We start from the raw sequence: 19,333 nt of genomic DNA, 5'->3' as shown, positions 1-19,333 counted from the left end.
CTGTGAATGATCAAAGATTTTAGGAGGCTGTTCTTAGTATCTGTGAGTGGTTTTCTCTGCCCTGGCACTCACACTATCCTAAATAATATGATGAAATCACATTGACTCAGAACAGTTCTTCCTTCTCCCCCTGGCTCCCCAGTACAAGTGGGGACAAATAGGACAGCCCCTCAGACCGCTACCCAGGAGAGACAGTGGGACCTCCAGGCTCCCCACAAAAGTGCCTGTTGGCCTGTTCCTCGCCGCAGCCTACCAGCCCTTTTCTTCTGGCCTCTGCCAGCCTAGACTAGAGAGGGTATTACGCCCACCAACAGAGTGGAATCAGTTCGTGATGATATCAGAAGGAACTTGAAAGCAAGTGATGTTTTTTAAGACTTTAGGCCAACTAATCCAAAAGTTATCAGTATTTATTTATTGATAGCTGGATTTCCAGAAATATTTTCATCAAAGAGCTCAAGATGTAGTATGTAATCAAGTTCAAAGGGGTTAAGGTTAGCACGATAACCTCATGGAAGGAAATCAAAGTATACAAATCCATAGTCAGGTAGGGACTGGCTGGGTCCAGATGTGGGTGTTGGCAGCCTGGAGGCCTTCCAGGAGGAGAGGTCAAGAAGGTACTGGGACTTTAAAATGTGTCTTACAGACCGGAGCCACGGCTCACTTGGCTAATCCTCCGCCTGCAGCATCAGCACTCTGGGTTCTAGTCCTGGTTGGAGCTCCGGATTCTGTCCCAGTTGCCCCTCTTCCAGGCCAGCTCTCTGCTGCGGCCCGGGAAAGCAGTAGAGGATGGCCCAAGTGCTTGGGTCCTGCACCCACATGGGAGACCAGAAGGAAGCACCTGGCTCCTGGCTTCAGATCGGTGCAGTGCACCGGCCGGGCGTAGCCACAATTTGGGGGGTGAACCAACGGAAAAGGAAGACCTTTCTCTCTCTCTCTCTCTCTCTCACTAACTCTGCCTGTAAAAAAAAAAAAAAAAAAAAAAAGTGTCTTACAAGGAAAGGCTGAGTCCGAGAGTATTCCACCTGAAGAAAGGACACTTTAGGGAGAAGTAATTACTGGCCTCAAACATTTCATAAGATTTTCCCATAGAAGAAATTGAGTTATTTTGCATGATTAAATCAATGGAGCAAGTGACTGGAAAGACCACGTGAGGACATCAGTTCTGTCAGCCAGAGCCGTCCTCAGAGCAGCAGGCCACTGGGATGCTGGTGGGTTTCACATTGTAGGTCCACACAGGCGCTGAACGTGAGGCACCAGTGGAGTTCAGGCTCTATTATCAGACAACCTGGACTCAAAGTCTGGAGTTGTCGCCAACAACTTATGTGTGACCTTGACCAAGCTACTCTGCTTATACCTCAGTCTGCTCACCTGTAAGATTGGGATATAACATTCTATGAGTTTCCTAAGGCTGCTGTTGCAAATTTAGTGGCTAGTTAATGACATTACAATTTTGGAGGTTAGAAATCTGAAACAAGTGGGCTAAGTCAAGGTATCATCAGGGCGGCGTGCCTCTTGGGGGCACTAGGGAAAAATCGGTTCCCTCCCTTTTCCAAGAAAGGCTGCGCCCATTCCTTGGTGCCTAGTCTCTTCCATCTAAAGATAGCAGTGGCCAGTTGAGTCTTCCTCACCTTGCGTCCCTCTGACGGTCTTTCTGCTTCCCCCTCCTTCCACGGATAAGGACCCTGTGATTACAGTGGACCCAGCCAGACAGTGGGGCCCACCCATCTCAAGGTCAGCAGATTGGCAACTTACATCCCATTGGCAGCCTGAATTCCCCTCTGCCGCGTAACCGAATGCATTCACAGCTTCCAGGAATTAGAACCTGGACATCTTCAGGACATTATTCTGTCTACCTCAAGTATTTCCTTCATGGAATTATTTTAAGGATCCAACAAAACAATGCATTTAAAGCCCTTGTCACAGAGCCTGGCGTATCAGTGGTAGCTATCATTGTTCACATTCTTAATATTCTTATTACAAAGGCAGATCCTACATCAGATAATAAGCATGTTAGGTGACTCAGAAGCCCTTAACACTCTGGGATCTGGTGACTCTCGAAGAAGGACAGGTAAATATCTATTGGTCATGGACTGTGAGTCATCAAGTGCAGAAATGCATGGCGTGTCTTTTCCTTTTCATTTATCTTGCCAAACAAAGGATTTTTCAATAAAATCTCAATCCATTTATCATTGTATAATTGAATAATATACAGTATTATTCTATAGTACATTGCAGTATTACCAGAATTCGGAAAGTTCAAAAAAGGTAAAATGAGGAAAAAAAACCAAACCCTCTTAGTACCATTACTCAGAATCACAACATTCGCATTTTGGTATTTTATAGCAGTTAACTTGATATACATACACACCTTAGACTATTTGAGATAATACATTTTTATAAAGTTATATGCTATGTTCAGGTCTTTTTTTTTTTTTTGTATCAGTCATTCAGGCTCATTATAGAACAACACATCATGTCACACCGCCTTCCCCAAGAAATAAACGGCGTCAGCATTTTACTTTCCTTCAGTACTTTCATTGCACAATTTGATTTACTTGCGATCACACTGTATACACTGGTTCCAAACATCACTAACACAGAAGCATTTATAAGCTATGAAAGCAAGATGATAGAAAGGAGAGGATTCAAGTGGGTTTATCTGCAGTGGCAGTTTTATTAGTCTTTTCCAATTAAAACGTCTCCATGATTTTGTTCAGTCAATAGGAAAACAAAGATATCATTACTCAGTTCCCTAGGCAATTTAAATAACTCTGATATGTTATAAAGCTGTACTTTTGTGGAGGGAATAAAAAAGATTGTATTTTCCCAGCACAGGTCCTAGTCTTTCATGTATTTTTGCTGTATCTCAACAGGACCAATTTGTGCTTTATTTGACTATCAGAGATAGCAGTGTTGCCATCTGAAATTCGTAGCAGTACAGATTTTGAAGCTTGAATGACTATGATGATGTTAAAGCATTTGGAAAGGTAGCATTCCTAATGTAATCAGTCCTGCTCCAACCCATACTAATAATAGCCATCATATATTAAGAGTTTTCAAGACTCTCATGTACAGGATTTTTAGTTGGTACCAACTCTCCAAGTAGAAGATAAATCTTACCAATCCATTTTACACTTCAGAAAACTGAGGCCCAGAGTGATCTTTAACTTATTCAAGACCACACAATCAGTCATTGTGGGAGCTGCTATTTAAACCTCTGTCTCCTAAACCTCCACTTATCCAATATACTTCCCTCCCCTCTGTGTTCCCAGTGTGCTTTGCTATGACCAAAGAAGCACCTAAGAAAGAGATCAAACAGACGCCACAGACATGAGTCCATGAGGAAACTGAATAAACCAAAGCCATTGTTCCTGGAGAGAAACAGAGTACTGGAAATGGGCCTCCAGTGTGAAGGACTCAAAACAGGAAGTAGTGGCCACACCCTTTCCCTTCTCCACTCAAGACCGAATGAGAGTGGGGGATGTGCTTCAAAAGTGAGAGCTGTTTCCGGGGAGAGGAGCACTCCAGTGGCAGCAAAGGCTGAAATGTGTCACTGGGAGAAGCTGTGGCGTCTCTTGCTAAGGTTTCCAGACACAGTTTCATTTGCTGGGATGACAAACCCCGCCTCTTCTCTGAGCCTAGGGTCTACTCGTGCATGTACCAGGACCCCCACCAGATGGACATGCTGTGTCTCCCACCCCCCAACTGACCAGGTTGTCCCCTTGAAGCCTCTTCCCTCCTTTCTGCCTCAGTCCCCAGTTCGTCCCCAAAACATCCTCTGCTTCAGGTTTTCCGTAGCCACCCTCATGCTTTGCCCTCAGGGCCCCAGCCCAGCTGGAGCCAATGTTTTCATCATCCTGCTGCCGCACAGGTACCCACCACCACAACCCATGCCCCAGTTCCCGGGATGTAAGCTCCCTTGCTTTGCATCAAGACCTTTTATGAAGTCCTGCTCCTCAGGCCCCAGTGCAGCCTTCTCTGTCTTGCTCCAACCTTCCTACCTACCTATGCACCTGCCCCAGTGCCCATAGGTCCTGGACCCACGGTGACATCTCCTGTGGCCTGGTCACATCACTCTTTCACATGCAGCCTCACTGTTCTCAGCACTCCCTCCACAGCCAGCTCTGGGCCTGACCTCCACTTCTGCACCCCACCTTCTCTGGAACTCAGTCCAGAAGGCTTTTGTCACGTTGCCTCCCATGTTGATTTGTCCTCTGCAATTCTCTGCTGGGCAGCTCCGCTGCTCTCCCTCCTGCTCATTCATCAGCTTGCTCACTCCAAGAAGGGTCTAAGATCTCTTTGGGGTCCACTGAACTAAAGCCAGAAAGGGGGGTTGCTGGGCCTGTGCTTTCCTCCAGCCACAGCGTGTTGAGCAGGGCTGAGAGGAGAGATTAATCACCACAGCCCCTTCTTTCCGGGAGCCCAAGGGCCTCTCTGGGAAGATGAGCACATGCAGATGTTATCACTGACTTGATCAGTGTCCCTGGGTGGCCATAAGAAATGGCTGTGTCTGGGTGGCTGAAAACAACAGGAATTATTCTCACATTTATTAGCTCCCAGGGCTGGTGGCAGCATCACTTCTCCCCTAGCTCCAAGGGAGGATCCATTCCATGCTGCCCCCCATACTTGTAGTGGTTGCTGGCTCTCCTTGGCATTCTCTGACTTGTAGGTCATCTGTCACTCCAATTTTGATTCCATAATCACCTGGCATTTTCCCTGTGTGTCTCGTGTCTCTGTCCAGATGTCCCTCTCCTCATTGGGACACCTGTCATTGGATTGGACCCATCCCAACCCAGCATAACTTCATCTTAACTCTATTACATCTGCAAAGACCATATTTCCAAATAAGCCCTCATTCGCAGGTAGAGAGCGTTAGGACTCCAGCATGTCTTCTAGTGGAGGTGGAGGTGGTAGGGGAGACACAATTCGACCTACACCAGCCAGTCCCCACAGAGAACTCTTCAAGGCCTCGCAAAAGAAAGCATTTCAATATAATGTGATGAGCTTTGTTTTAATGAGGGACCCTGAAGATTGAGGGTGTTGAGCACCTCTTTAAGGAAGTGAAATTAGATTTCCAAAGGAAACATTTGAGGGAGAGCTTGGGTGAGAAATAGGAATTTACCAGTGAGAGAGGGAACCGGAGCATGCTAAGAGGAGGGAAGTGGCCTGGAAAAGGAAGGAGGATGGGAGGATACAGAATATGAGAAGAATGGCTGGAGGCTCCAGGCCCAGATGGGACGTAGTAGGGGGCAGGTGGGAGGCAGCTACAGCAAGATCTTGGTGATCTATACAGGCATGTGCACTTTCTCCTATAGGTGGATGAGTGGACAATGGGGCTACTCATTCAGCAACTATATTTTGAATGGATCAAGGAAGGAAGGACTTACCTTTCAAATTATTTCAGGGCTCCTAGAAATACTGGAACCCTTACATACAGAGCCTTGCTGAAATGTCACAGGATATTGGGTCAGGAAGAGACCCAGAAAGAAAAAGAAAGAGATAGCTTCCAGGAGGAAACATAAAGAAGAGATAGGCGCATCAGTAGACAGATGAAGGTCATTTGTTATGGCCACCCTGAGGTACCCAGGGGAGTTAGGACATTTCATGGCTGGAGGAACTACGGAAACCAACCACAGGGCTTTCTTATAAACCCTGAGCTTCAAAGCATGCTATCTGGTTGTGGAAGTGGAAATTCACATTGAAGAAGAAATCTGTGTGTCATTCTCTTTTCTTCGCCACCACAATTTCAGATTATCTCATGCAGAAGTCAACTTAGATGATCTTCAACTTGGTTGGGCATGTTGTTTGTTTGTATTTGTGCTAAGATCCTGAGAAAAGAATGTGAGACTTTGTCTTCTATTGTACTTCACTAATTAGAACTCAGGGGAACCATTGTCCTTATTTTGGGATACCCTGGAGTCCATCTTTATATTTAGAGCTGATATGATTAGCATATTCATCCTGACATTTCAAAAACTATTCATAATTACAACCATTTTATGAAGAAGAAATTGGACAGCAAGGTGAAGGGTAATAGATGGTCTCAAGAAATATTCAAGTTATTCCTTTTAATTCATCTTCTAAATCAATATTTCCTAAAGTTTTATTTCACTTACTGTTTGGACCAAAGGAAATTTTGAAAGCAGTCTTTCACTAAACTTATCAAGAAATGCAGTAACTCTTGAATGAAATAAGTAAACTATCTCTCGAGAATCGTTGGATAAGTGGTTTTCCAACTCTGTTATCCACCAGGCTATGTAACTCTGAAATGTAAACACCAGTGCCTGAGTTTCGTGTGTTCAGCATCAGAAGAGCTGAGTTTCACCCCCCTCACTACCTCTTGTTTACTGAGTGCTGTTGGGAAATTACTCACTTCTCTGAATCTTAATGTTCTGGTGTGCAAAATGGAAATTACAACTATATCACAATTGCTTGTGAGAATTGGCGTAGGCAACTAGATGGACTTGAAATGATGCTGTTGATCACTTCAGAAATTTTTTTAAGATTTGTTTATTTTACTTGAAAGGCAGAGTTACAAAGGAGAGGGAGAGACAGCAAGAGAGATCTTCCATCCGCTGTTCACTCCCCAAATGGCCACAATGGCTGGAGCTGGGCCATTCTGAAACCAGGAACCAGTAGCTTCTTCTGGGTCTCCCACATAGGTACAGGGGCCCAAGCACTTGAGCCATCTTCCACTGCTCTCCCAGGTGCATTAGCAGGGAGCTGGATCAGAAGTGGGGCACCTGGGACTCGAACTGGCACCCATATCAGATGCCAGTTCTGCAGGTACCAGCTTTACCCAGCATGCCACAGCACCGGCCCCCACTACGGGAATTTTTTAGGAGAACATGCAGTTGATATGGAGGCCATTGTAGGATCTCTAACTTACATGCATGGTGTGGTGTTTCTCATCTGTGATCATGACAAAGAGCCTTAGTTTGGTGAGGGCTTTGGATTTCAAACCCCGTCCCAGTATAAGTATCCCCTCCATAAACACCTATAGGAGGAGGGTCATCAAATCTCTACTTTGAAGATGGAGATCTCTCTTTGAAGATTGGTGGAGTGTTTAAATTTTGGTATGCATGTGCAAGGGGTTTGCCACTTCATGTTTTACTAAGAAAGCATTTCCCAATCTTCTAATGCTCTTCAATGAAAGAGGAGCTCTCCTTATTCCAAGAATGTACTTAGCACCCTCAAATTACCAAAGCACCAGGGACTTACGTAATCTCTGAATATTCATGTTTATTGAACCTACACTCAGATTGGAATTCCTCACTGTCTAGTAACAAGACGTTTTCTATTCTGTTGAATAGTCTCTTTAATCTTGAAAGTGGGCCATTTTGGAGAGCATTCCAAAGTGCCAATCAAGACAAGGACCCTACCTTGCCTTTGAACTCCATGAGCTGAAAGTGTGTCTGAATCTCCAGCTTTCGGTTACCACAGGCTAAGAGGTGGTGGGAAAGGCCTCCCCAGGACTCAGACTGGGAAAATCTCACAGTTCATCTCAGTGAAAATCTCACTGGCAGTGTCAGCACAGCATACTAATTAGTTAGATTCTCCCCTGCCTCTTCTGTTCCACTTCATCCCTAAACTTAGATGGCGACCACTCTCCATCTGGGTTTCTGCAGATTTGCACAAGGCTGGGGTGAAGTTAGCAAAAGAAGATGGCCTCGAACTTGAGCTGTTTGCTTGGTTCATGGTTTAATCTTTTCTTTCACCCATCCGGTAGTAGGTGTACTAAAGAATAATGAAATGGTCAACAGTGAGCTAATAAGTTAGAAAAGAAGAAGAGATTTGAAGGGCTGGATAGTCTACTAACTAGACAATTTGTCTCTTAATAATAAAAACTTGATATCTTAACAGTAAAATTTATAATAATCTTCATTTGCATAAATTGAAAAATTCAGGGGAATTGCAAACATGAGTGTAAGGTACTTTTCCAGGAGTTGAAAGACAAGTTCATTGCTCAGTGCACCATTCTTATGGAATAGTTGATATACCAACCAGGTTGTACCTCCTACAGAGCAACCAAAAGCATTTGTTTCCCAGAAGTGGTGGATTTGGATGATATTTTATTTCTGTAAATATGATCTTTGCACATACTAACAGCTTCAGCTTTTGCCCTTGAAATCACACATATGTTAGGATTTGTGTCCAAAGGTACCATTAGTGCAGATGGGAAGAATCAGTTTGGCAAGGAAGTGGGGGAGATATTTTTAAAGTGGCTTCCAGGAAGAAACTACAAAGATTTCTATGAAGGGTCATAAAATCAAATGCCTGCCGAGACCAGCCAGTTCATGAAAATGAGAAAAGTGGATGGATGTGAGGCTTTAGGGAGGGGTGGAGACTCCAGCAAACTGGAAAGCATGTGCCCTGGGTGCAGGGATTCATCCAGCACTCAGATCCAGCCAATTTTTCCAGGTTGAAAAGCAACCTAATATTAATAGATCTGATTTCTCAAGAGAAGTTGGGCTCCAAGTGTGTATGTAAATTTTCCAATTTTAAAAATCACTGTACAAGCCAAATAAACACATTCCCAGGCCCCATATGATTCTTGGACTTCCAAGTGGTCACACTGATGTCCAGGAAATCTAACTTTAAGGACGTGACGGGGAAATTATTTTTCTTGCTTGAAATTGGTCACAAATTGTTGATGCTGTAAATCTAAACTGGTTTCCTAGCCAAGGGCAGAATGAATGGGCTTGAGGAGGAGTTTATTTGCATTGGTAAAGGGTCATGAAAGAAGTGATCCAGAAAGAAAAGGGACCCAGATGGCCACAGAGAACATAAAGCAAAGTCTGAATCAGATTAATAAATATAACATAGACAGAAGAAGGAAATCCATGTTGGGAAAAAGCTAAAAGCATGAGGCTTTACCCAAACTCTCTTCTTCCAGCATGTGCTAAAGTGAATTCTGCCAGATTTTAAGAGGAAATTCACAGGAAGACAGGGTCAGAGGGAGCCTCAATTGATAAACAACAACAACAACTTGGGAAATTCCCAATTAATTATATTTCTTTTCTGTAAGATAAAGGTAGAGACTTTATTATGAGAGGTCTTCAGAAAGTTTGTGGAAAATGTGTATTATGGACAAACTCTGCATGAACAAAGATTTTTTGGCATTTACCTTTTTCTTCTGCAAACTTTATAATGTACACCCATATAGATTCTAACCTCCTAAGACCATTCAAAAAGAACATTAGGTATCTTAGAAGAAATGGGCAACTATGAGGACACAGCAGCTCCATAGCTGGTCTTGGAACAACTGCTCTTCTGGAGCATGGATTTTGATGTTGGAATGAGAGGCCCCTGGCAAGGAACTGGGAGCTTGTCACATAAACTAAGAGGAATAGGTTTTGGCCAGAGACTTGAAAACCAAACAGGAGAGTTTTAAATGCGATCTAAGGGGGATAAATTAGAATGTTCAAAGGAAACTAAAATCACAGCCCATGGAAGGGCAGCAGGTGTGAGCTGGAAATAAGAGACATGGCAGAGGTGGCTGCCAAGCAGTTCTCCCCAGGAACTGGCAGGAAGGAACATCGGGCCACACCTTTGGCTGGGACACGTTTGCCAGCTGCACCGTGAGGGGCAAACTGAATGAGTCACGTGCGCGGGGGGAGGCAAGCACAGCCTTAGAGACGCAGACAGAGAGGAGGCGGGGTAGAACACACAACTGCAACCCTAGACTAGGCAGGGGTGACAAGTTCACATACATCACAGTCGCTGATATGGGTATCGGGTGTGCACACAAGTGGAAGTTGCAAACTTCAGAGTGGAAGCAAAGTCGAGAGAGCATATGGACGAGATTTTCAAAAGGATGAAATAGAAGGGGTTTGCTGCCAGGGCTCACTGCGGGCTGCTCAGCAGAGCGAGACTCTGGCTGGTGCTTTCCTGTTTAAGACTTTTTAAACTGGCACAAGAGGAAGAGGGACTAGGAAAGGGAAGGGGGGATTTACTCAGGCATCTGCCCCATCTCATAAGTTTTGGACTTGCCCTGCTAACAATCCCATGACTTGAAAGATAAGGGAAGCAGGTGGGAACTCCTTAGCCTGCACTCAGTTCACACAAGGAGGCGTCTGGAAGGTTGATGGCATGGGAGGCACAGGAAACAGGAGGAAGTAACTGGACCATCGTGGAGTTTAATGACAGCAAAAGAAAGAGATAGGATGCAGACTTACGTGTGTGCCCTCAACTGCCCTTCCTGCCTCTGCTGCTTCTCGCTTTCCCCCCGACATCTCCAGTGCCACTCATAAACACTTCGGCCTGGACTTCAGGGTCGTCGCCAGGGACATGAGGATAGAAGGACCCCCCTGTTTCTCTTCCAGAAGGTTGAGGAAAGCAAAGATCCTCATTCCCAATTCAGCAGGAAGATATACTACTCATATTTCAAGTTGGAACTCCGAATCCCTGAGTCCACAGAGTCAGCTTTATAGGTGGCAATGGAGCTCTATTTGAGTGGATAGCATTTGACCCAAATACATTCCCCCATATTCCCAGGACTCCTTGTAAGGCAGGTTACATCATCCCAATTCAAAGATGAAGACACAGAGACTACATACCTCTCCCGAGGTCACGTAGCAGCAAGTAAGTGAGTGAGGTACTGCCTGGCCCATGCCTTTCTGACTTCTTACCAGAATTCTTTCAGCCCCATCAAGCTGTCTCCAAAACCACACATTGTACTTCAAGTACCTGATAGGTTAATCGGCTTTTGTGGGTCAGCCCAACCCCAACATCACATCTAAGGGGCAATAAGCTGAGTGACAAAGGACTGACTTACCCAAGGTGCTGTGTAACCGGACCTGTCACACATCACACACTGCCTGGGGGTCAGAGAGGCTGGCTGGGAGAGGGAGGGGGAGAGCAGGCTCCTGCAGGCTGTCCCTCTCAGGTTCCATGGCTTTGCCTTTGCCAAGGCACCGCCATTTCAGACACATTTACAAATTAGCCACAGTGGTGCCCACCAGAGGAGGGCCACCCTGGGTGTGGGAGGCAGCTGGTGCAGTTTGGGCACCCAGTAAAGAATTGGGAGGTGGGCAAGTGGAAAGTCAAGATTTTTCCCAACAGTTGGGGGCAGGGTCTAGTTGGGGGGAGGGGCTAGAGAGGAAGGGCAGAGCTCTGCTGCCTCCCTCTAGGGTCCACCTGCTAATTGCAGTCAGGGAGGGGATGGGCCTGCTTCCCCTGATTGACAGTTCCTCATTTCAGCCTTGCTCAGTGAAGGCCAGAGGAGTCCTCACTAGGGAACCTTAGGGATGCAGACTCCTGCCCGGTTGCCATTCCCCTTTCCCTCCAGGCAGGGATCTGTGGTCCCAGTCTATGGCTCTGCTCTCTGATAACTGCTTGGAAGGACTTTATTGCCCTTCAGCCACAACCAAATCGCCTGAAGGAGGTTCTTTCCAGGAAAGATTGTTCTGAGGGGAAGGGGTTGCTCAGAAGCACCCCAACTCTGAGAGATTGTTTTTGTGCTTTTTGTGGAGGAAGAGAACTTTTGTCTCCTAGCAAGGCCAGGTACTAACAAGATACAAACCCTGAGACTCAGGATCCCTGGAAGGGGACCCCCAACAAGATGGGGCCCAGCCCGGCCTCCTTCAGTCTCTCCTGAGGGCTGCCCCAGGAGCACGTGGTGGCATTCACGTCCCCGTGACGGTGTTCTAGTCAGACTTCTGAGACCTCAGACACAGCCAGAGAGGTGGCGTCTGGGCACATAGAGCCATGGTACTCATGAGTTGCAGAGAAACCTTCTTGCTGGGGCCTGTGCACACACGTGTCACTGTGTGCCACATGTCAGCCTTCAGGAGGCTTCATCGTGCTTGTGTCCTGCCCTTAGGAGCAAATATTGGCAGGTGCCAGATAGAACTCGGGAAAGCCCATCAAAGGAGTGAATATTGTCAGGTGCCACACAGAAGAGCCAGTCAGAGGAGAATGCATCTGTCATCCATAGACACAGTGTCTTATATGGGAGAGAAGGTCCCTGCTCAGAGGCAGCAGACTGATTGGAGCCAAAATTTACCCTTGAAGGGGTGGAGAGGCCACTCTAAACATGAGGCTCAAGCATTGTGCCCTTTGTTAGTGAGGGGCAAGAGTAGAGACCATAGATTTAAGGGGGAATCCAGCCACTTTCTTTTTAAAAAAAATTTTTTTTTATTTATTTCCATTGTTGTTGAAGAGCAAAGACAGCCAGAGAGATGGAGATCTTCCATCTACTGATTCACTCTCCAACTGCATACAACAGCTAGGGCCAGGCCAGGCTAAAGCAGGACTCAAATGCCTAAGCCATCACCTACTCCCTCCCAGGGTGCACATTAGCAGGAAACTGGAATCAGAAGAAGAGCCTGGTCTTGAACCTAGGTACTCTGATACGGGATGTGGGTGTCCCAGCATCAGTTTCACTGCTACCCCAAACACCTGCCACCAGACCACTGACTTTCTGACAAGGAGGACGAGGAGTGTCATGAGATCCCAGCCACCCAGAGCAGGGCCGTGCACACAGCCCACGCAGTAGATGTAAGCAGAGCCAGCTCTCACACATGCCGGGTGCTCTGGTGACTTTGGAGATTTCTCTGTCTCAGATGCCTCTGTGTCAGCAGTGGGAGCCGGAGGAATGAAACAGTAAAGGATGTGCCTGGAAATCTTTAGCTGGGGCTTGCATTCCAGCTCTGAACTTCCCAGCTGCGTCACCGAGAACTGATCTCAGTCTCCTAGTAACGTACCATGTGAAGGCTGCGTGGCTTAGAAGACAGCCACCATCCACCCGGACGTGGTAGGCAGTAGTAGCTCTGCACACTCCCTTTTGCCATCGAGTGCAGACTGCTGTATGCATTCATTCCCACCCCACCTCCACCGTGGGTGTGGTATTGAATAAGACTTTCGTCAGCCAAAGGCTGTTCTAAGTAATATTTTTTCTCTCTGGTTTTATTTTTCAACATCCATTTGCCATTCCATCAGTGTCTCTAGTTACTAAGCAGTAACAAATATTAATTGATTGAATTCCACTCTACATTTAAAAAGTAACCCACTATGCAGCCTATGCAGTCTTTATTGGGAATAAATGTGCAAATACTGTTCTGCACTAGGAAATATTGACAATATCTCATGGCCCTCATTTATACTTTGGAAGCTATGATCTCCTGACTAGGAATCCCTAAAGCCTGAAGACCCCTTAAGTGCCATCTGTCATCTGTGATTTCACAGGTAGTTTTTCACTCGTGAAAATTGCCTAGGCAGTGTCTTCATGGGTTATGTGGAGGATTCCAGCTTTATCTAATACAGGAAAACATATCCTAAGCAAGTTTCTCTCTCCCTTATCTGCCTTTCTGTCCCTTTGAGTCCCTTCTTATTCCTTGAGTCCTCTCTCTTGTGCCTCATGTTTTTATGCACTCTCTCCTGGTAGCCGGTCTCCAGTCCTCCTGTCACTCTCTCCCCTAGACTTTTCTGAGTGCTATGAACACCCGTCTTGTCCCAAGTATGGAAACAAGCCAGGGAATACCTTGGCCCTTGAGACTGAAATACACTGAGCCAACACAAATCTGTTGGCAGGAACAGCAGGCACAAGAGTCACATTCAGAGTACAAAAACAGCTATTTATAAAGCCTCCTTCCAGATTGCTGGGTGTTCACTTTCCCTTGAACCAAAGGGGGCCACTGCTGCCTCTTGGAAAAGATTATTCCATCCACAGCTCTGTGCCTGAGGGTCACCAAGTGCCCATTCCAATGTGCAGTGAGAACAGGGGACAGAATGCAGAAGGGATTAGATGTGGTGACAAGCTCTTCAATGGGCCAAGGCAGCTGGGTGTGTTGGTGACACAGATGGCCTCCGTAGCACCTGTGAAGTGAGTCATGGGCCCCTACAGGACTTGACAATCAGAGCTAATTTCACCTGCCTTGGCTCCTTTTTTTTTTTTAATGCTTAATGTAAACTTTGGTTAATGCAATTACTAAATTTTCAAAGATATTTGGGACTCAAATAATAATAAATTTTAACAAGTAAAGTATTCTCAACATTATTACCAACATTCATTATTTTAATTATAATTACAGCTGTAGCTGCATTTGCCCCATCTGTGTTTTTATTACACCTGCTTGGTTGCACCACATCATTCTTTACCTTAACAATGTGATGCTCATCTGTTGTCTGCAGTAGCGGTGGCAACACCACCACCAGTAGCCTGAAAGAGGGCATTAAACGAGATGATTTGTTGTTATTATTAAGATGAACCTTTTGAAAATACATAATTAGTGCACATAAATGGTCTGTTGGCTAGGTATAGTTGTTTCAGATGTGTGGGTTTTGACTATACAGTTGCCTTCTCCATATGTGGCTCTAAACATTTACAGACTCTTTCTTGTCATTATTCCTTAAACAATATAGTATAATAACTGGTTATATGTCCTTTATATTGAATTAGGTATTATAAATACTCTAGATACAAGTTAAAGTATATAAGAGGATGGAAAAAGGCTATATGCAAACATAACACCATTTTAAAGGAGTACAAGAGTCTTGAGCACCCATGGATTTTGGTATTGATGGAGGGTCCTGGAGCAAATCCCCCTTGGATACCAAGGATAATTGTTCAATATTCTTTTAAAACTCTGGTATCTGGAGATTTTACATAAAAACGTAGATTTCTAGATTCTTTTTCCAAAATGACTGCTCTGGAACACTCAGGCCCATACTCCTATGAAGCAGCAGTGGTGGGGCACACAGGTCCTCCCACCATGTCCTACACTGAGTGGTCTCAAATTGTGTAGGGAACTGGATGAGACCATAGAAATCCAAGCCCTTCATGTAAGATATGTAAAATGAGGAAACTGGGCCTGGAGGAACCAAGTGGCTCTGTGGGAGGGGAGGGGAGGGGAGGGAATGGAGGGGAGGGAGGGGAGGTGACGGTGGGTTATGTGCTAGTGTGCATGAGAACCGGGGCTAGAAAGCAGGCCCTTGTCTACCGGTCCAGCATAGCTGCCTCACAGCTCAGAACACCAGCCTGTAGGCAGCATCTGTTCCACCAGGCCTTCAACTTAATGCTGACAAACAGAGGCCTAACTAACTCTGTGACTCATGAACCACTTGGGGAACCTGATTATCAAAGTCCAAACCACAAAGAGGAATACCTTCACTTCAAGGGCTTCTATTTCTAGAAATCACTGGAGTGTTCTCTGTGTAGACTTCTAAGCCCACAGAAATGTTTTCATGTTTTGATGACTTCAAAAGTCTATTGCCTTTAAAACTTCCTTGATTCTCAGAAAAGGCCCCCAGGAGCACAGAGTGGTGCAGGGGCCAAGTTCATTGCCTCTGCCATCACAAATGCTCAGCAGCTAGCTTGGTTTCACTTGTGGGCCTTCTTGACAACGGGCTGTTCATCGCTGTCAGGATGGTGACTGATTCCAGCCCCATATTGCTGACATACATAAAAGAGTGTCTTTAATTAGTCTTATTTGACTCCAAATGAAAAGAGTCAGCTAACTCTTAATCAGTGTTATTATTTTCTTATAAACCAGGGGGAATTTTAGAAAATCCAGAAGTAAAACCCAGCCCATGGTGGCACTATCTACATGGCTGAGGGTCCCCTGGAGACCAGATGAGGATCTCCACTCGAAGATCGGTTCACCAGGGTAGCCTAGGACAGGATAAGGAATGTAGGAGTTTCTCAGACCTGAAGTTAGCCTCAGGGTAACTGGTTAACAATTAGTCATCCACAGCAGAAAGGTGATTATAAGAAGGAAAGAAATGGTGGCCAAAGAAAACTCAGGAAGAGAGTTGCAGAAAAAGCATTCAAGCCGTCATTAAAACATTGTTTTATTTTCTTCAAAAAAAATTTTGCCGCCTGGGATCAACCCCCACACTACTCCTGCCCCTACTGCTGCAGAGGCTGGGGAATGAGACTTCCAGTAATTGTGTCTCCTAGCAACATGGAAGCAGAGCCATTGCGCAATTACTATGCATTAAACACCTGCTTGGTGCTTTGCCTTTGTCACACAAGCTACACGACTTTGTCAGATAGAGAATAATATTCCCATTTTGTAGCTGAAGAGATGAAGGTTCCAAGAACATAAGCTAGAAGTAAAGTAGCTGAGATACATCTTCAAAGGGGAACATGTAGCATTGGCACCTAGGTCCTGGGGTTCGCAGGGAGAGTGAGGGCTATGTCTCCTGTGCCAAATGGTAGGGTACTACATGCCTGTAGGCTTTTATGAAAGCCTTTGGAAAGGTGGTGATGGTGGTGGGTGTGCTGATGAGGAAGAGAACTTACTTCAATCTGTGGATTTCCTTATTTGTTGCTATAGTACCTAGCTGGTAGGGTTCTTCTACAAGAACAGAGATGGTGTGTATGATGTGTTTAGCAGAATGCAAAATAAGGCCAAGGCAATAGCATGCATTCTCTTCTATCTAAAAAGTGCTTGAGTTAAAAGAAGGGAAACGGAAGCTTTTAGATTTAGAAACAGTCTCCTCTGGGTCAAAGGTCAAATATTAGAGTCTTAGTGAAGGTATTAAAAGTAGGTAGGCTCTGTGAGGGCGGAGGTTTTGCCAGTATTACTCATCACGTGTCTCTGAACTGTGTACCACACCTGGCCCATAGTAAGGTACAATCAATGTGGGATTGGATGGATGAATGGATGGGCCAAAGACGAAAGTGCTACCATTCAGTTACAAAGAGGACAATCCCTGAAGAGCTGTTTGCCTCTCTCAAGAAACCACATCTGCCATCTATCACGCTATCTAAGATAGAACCTTGGGAGTCTCACTCCTGTCAGTCCTACCTCAATTCTAGTCTATGAATACCCTTTCTCACCTTTCTCCCCAGCACTCCTGGCACTACCTTTGTTCAGGCCCTAGCAACTCTCTCCTGGATTCCTACATACCTTCCCTTCCCTTCTACATACCTTCCCTTCCAGTCTACTCTCCCTCCCAGAACAGAATGATCAGAATGATCTGATTTTTTTTTTTTTTTTTTTTTTTTGACAGGCAGAGTGGACAGTGAGAGAGAGAGACAGAGAGAAAGGTCTTCCTTTGCTGTTGGTTCACCCTCCAATAGCCGCTGCGGCCGGCACACCATGCTGATCCGATGGCAGGAGCCAGGTGCTTCTCCTGGTCTCCCATGGGGTGCAGGGCCCAAGTACTTGGGCCATCCTCCACTGCACTCCCTGGCCATAGCAGAGAGCTGGCCTGGAAGAGGGGCAACCGGGACAGAATCCGGTGCCCCGACCGGGACTAGAACCCGGTGTGCCGGCGCCACAGGCAGAGAATTAGCCTAGTGAGCCGCGGCGCCGGCCCAGAATGATCTTTAACAAACACAAATCCTATCAAGTCATTGTGGCCACCACCTCCATCCTCAACCTCAATTAAGGATAGTTCATTTTGTCCTATAGATTTTAAGATAAGCCCGAACACCTAAGCATGGCATCCCTAGCCTTCACAATCCTGCCCATGTCTGCCTTGCCAGCCTTACCTGGCCAGTCCCCACCTTGAGTTCTGCATCTGCCCCAGCAGAACTTTACACTCTCTTGTCCCATTGCCTGGTGCTCATCCTCCATCTCCCTTGTCCTTCTGAACTCAACTCTGGCATTGTTCCCCTGGCCCGCTTTCTCTGGTCACCCTTGGCCCCACTAGGAACTGGATGTCCCTCCTGGTACGTAGCCCAGTTGCTTGTGCTTAGCCCATTACACTGGGGTCTGCCTCTATGTCTGTCCTTTCTAGTTGTCTGGCTCATGGAATGCTGTGTTTGCTCTTCCTTTTACCTAACACACTCCCTCTACTCCTTGGCACAATGGTGGTTGGTTGAATTGGTACTTTAACAGTCTCACACCAAACATGTACTTTCTCAGAAAACATCACATCTTTAGCCAACCATGTGCCTAGACAAGATTATTAATCAAGGATTCAAGTACAGTCTATGACTCTGAAAAGATCTATTATATTATATATGTGGGGAACATATTATTTTGGCCAAAAGTCAAGTCACATAATCTAACAAATACTATCACGTATTTTTCTTGCTCAGAAAAATACAGCATCTATAGTAAAACAACCCAATCTGTCATTTTGCCTTATTATGTTATCCAGATATGCCAGTTCAAGACACTGCAATAATAATAGCTAATAAGTGAGTAGCTAACATTCTTGATGAGCCCAGTATGCATCAAACATTAGGTGAATTGATTTGCTATTGTTTCATGTCATCTCCTCACCTGCCTTTTGAAGCAAACCTTTTTGTTATCTCCATTTTACAGATGAAGAAACTGAGGCCTGAGAGTGTTAGGTAACTTGCCAAAGGTTACATAGCCCACAGTAGATAAGGAGTCCATTTGATCCTGCCAGTCATTCTGTGATGCTGACCTCCCCATGACCTCTTAACCTCGATAGATCATCAGAAGAGCCACTTCTGGGCAAAAATAGCAATGGCTTCCGGAAATTTTTATTAAAACTCTAAATCTCCTGGCAATAACTTTCAAAAGTCATGATTCAGACCAGCAGTGGTATTTGAAAATGGAATCACATTGCAAGTCTCCTGGCTAGAGATGCTCTTGCTGCCGGAAAAGAATGTTCAACCTTGGCATTTGTTTTCCGAGTTTTCCCTTCACTTGGTGTTTTGCCATCACTGACTGTTGGAAGGCACTGGCCCTCATTCCATCCTTTCTAGGGAATCTCCTCCTTCAGGCTTCACTGTCCATTCCCATGGTTTTCACTTCTCTGGGATCTAGAACGATGCTTCTCAAGGTCCTGCCCACTGACTGACTGGACACTCACAAAAATACACATCCCTGGGCCCCCTCCCACAGCTACACACAATCTCCACAGGGCTTGGAGAGCAGCAGTTTACTGGCATGCCTCAGGCAATTCGTATGAATAGTAATATTTGAGAACCACAGAGCCTCATGACTCTTCAGTGTGATCCCTGCTGAGTAGTATCTCAGCAGCTTGTTAGAAAACAGAGGACAGCCAACCTTGAACCTCAGGAGCAGAGTCTGCATTTCAAAAAAATCCCAGGTGATTTATCTAGGCACGTTACCGTGCATATTACAGAGAACCAGTTACTGATCTAGCACAGTGTTTCCCAATAGTTCTTTTTCAGCATAACATGCATGGAAAACAAAAGCACTTGTTTGGCATTACTGGGAGTACAGAGGAGAATACTTGCTGTGGCATGGGCACTCAACCTGCTCCATAACCCCACCCGGTCACCCTGGGGGCTTGAGGCGATGGACATCTCAGACATATCTGTGCCGTGGCAGCAGTTAAGCAGCAACTGTTCTACTTAACGTACATCCAGTTCCTCTTTTGTCATGAGGTCTAATTCCCTAGACCTTACTTCCTCCATCGTTTATCATTTATTTTTGTG

At 45.5% G+C, this 19,333-nt stretch overlaps 1 protein-coding gene across 6 annotated transcripts in view; it reads left to right on the top strand.

Annotated features, from left to right (window-relative positions):
• DGKG (diacylglycerol kinase gamma) overlaps positions 1-19,333 on the top strand; it is a 212,200-nt gene that overhangs the window by 129,187 nt on the left and 63,680 nt on the right. The window contains exon 22 of one of the 6 annotated variants that reach the window (XM_089332084.1): positions 3,273-4,412. The exons of the other annotated variants lie outside the window; for them this stretch is intronic. Within the exon in view, the coding sequence (XP_089188210.1) occupies positions 3,273-3,303 (31 nt within the window). The 3' untranslated portion in view covers positions 3,304-4,412. Of the gene's footprint in view, positions 1-3,272; positions 4,413-19,333 lie in introns of those variants that run through there. 6 annotated transcript variants of the gene reach the window in all.

This window comes from Oryctolagus cuniculus, chromosome 4 (genome assembly GCF_051225735.1).
Source record: "Oryctolagus cuniculus isolate XC-2025 breed Fujian yellow rabbit chromosome 4, ASM5122573v1, whole genome shotgun sequence".
Lineage (NCBI taxonomy): Eukaryota > Metazoa > Chordata > Mammalia > Lagomorpha > Leporidae > Oryctolagus > Oryctolagus cuniculus.
Note: the sequence above shows the minus strand (reverse complement) of the source record. Positions and strands in the feature narration are given on the sequence as shown.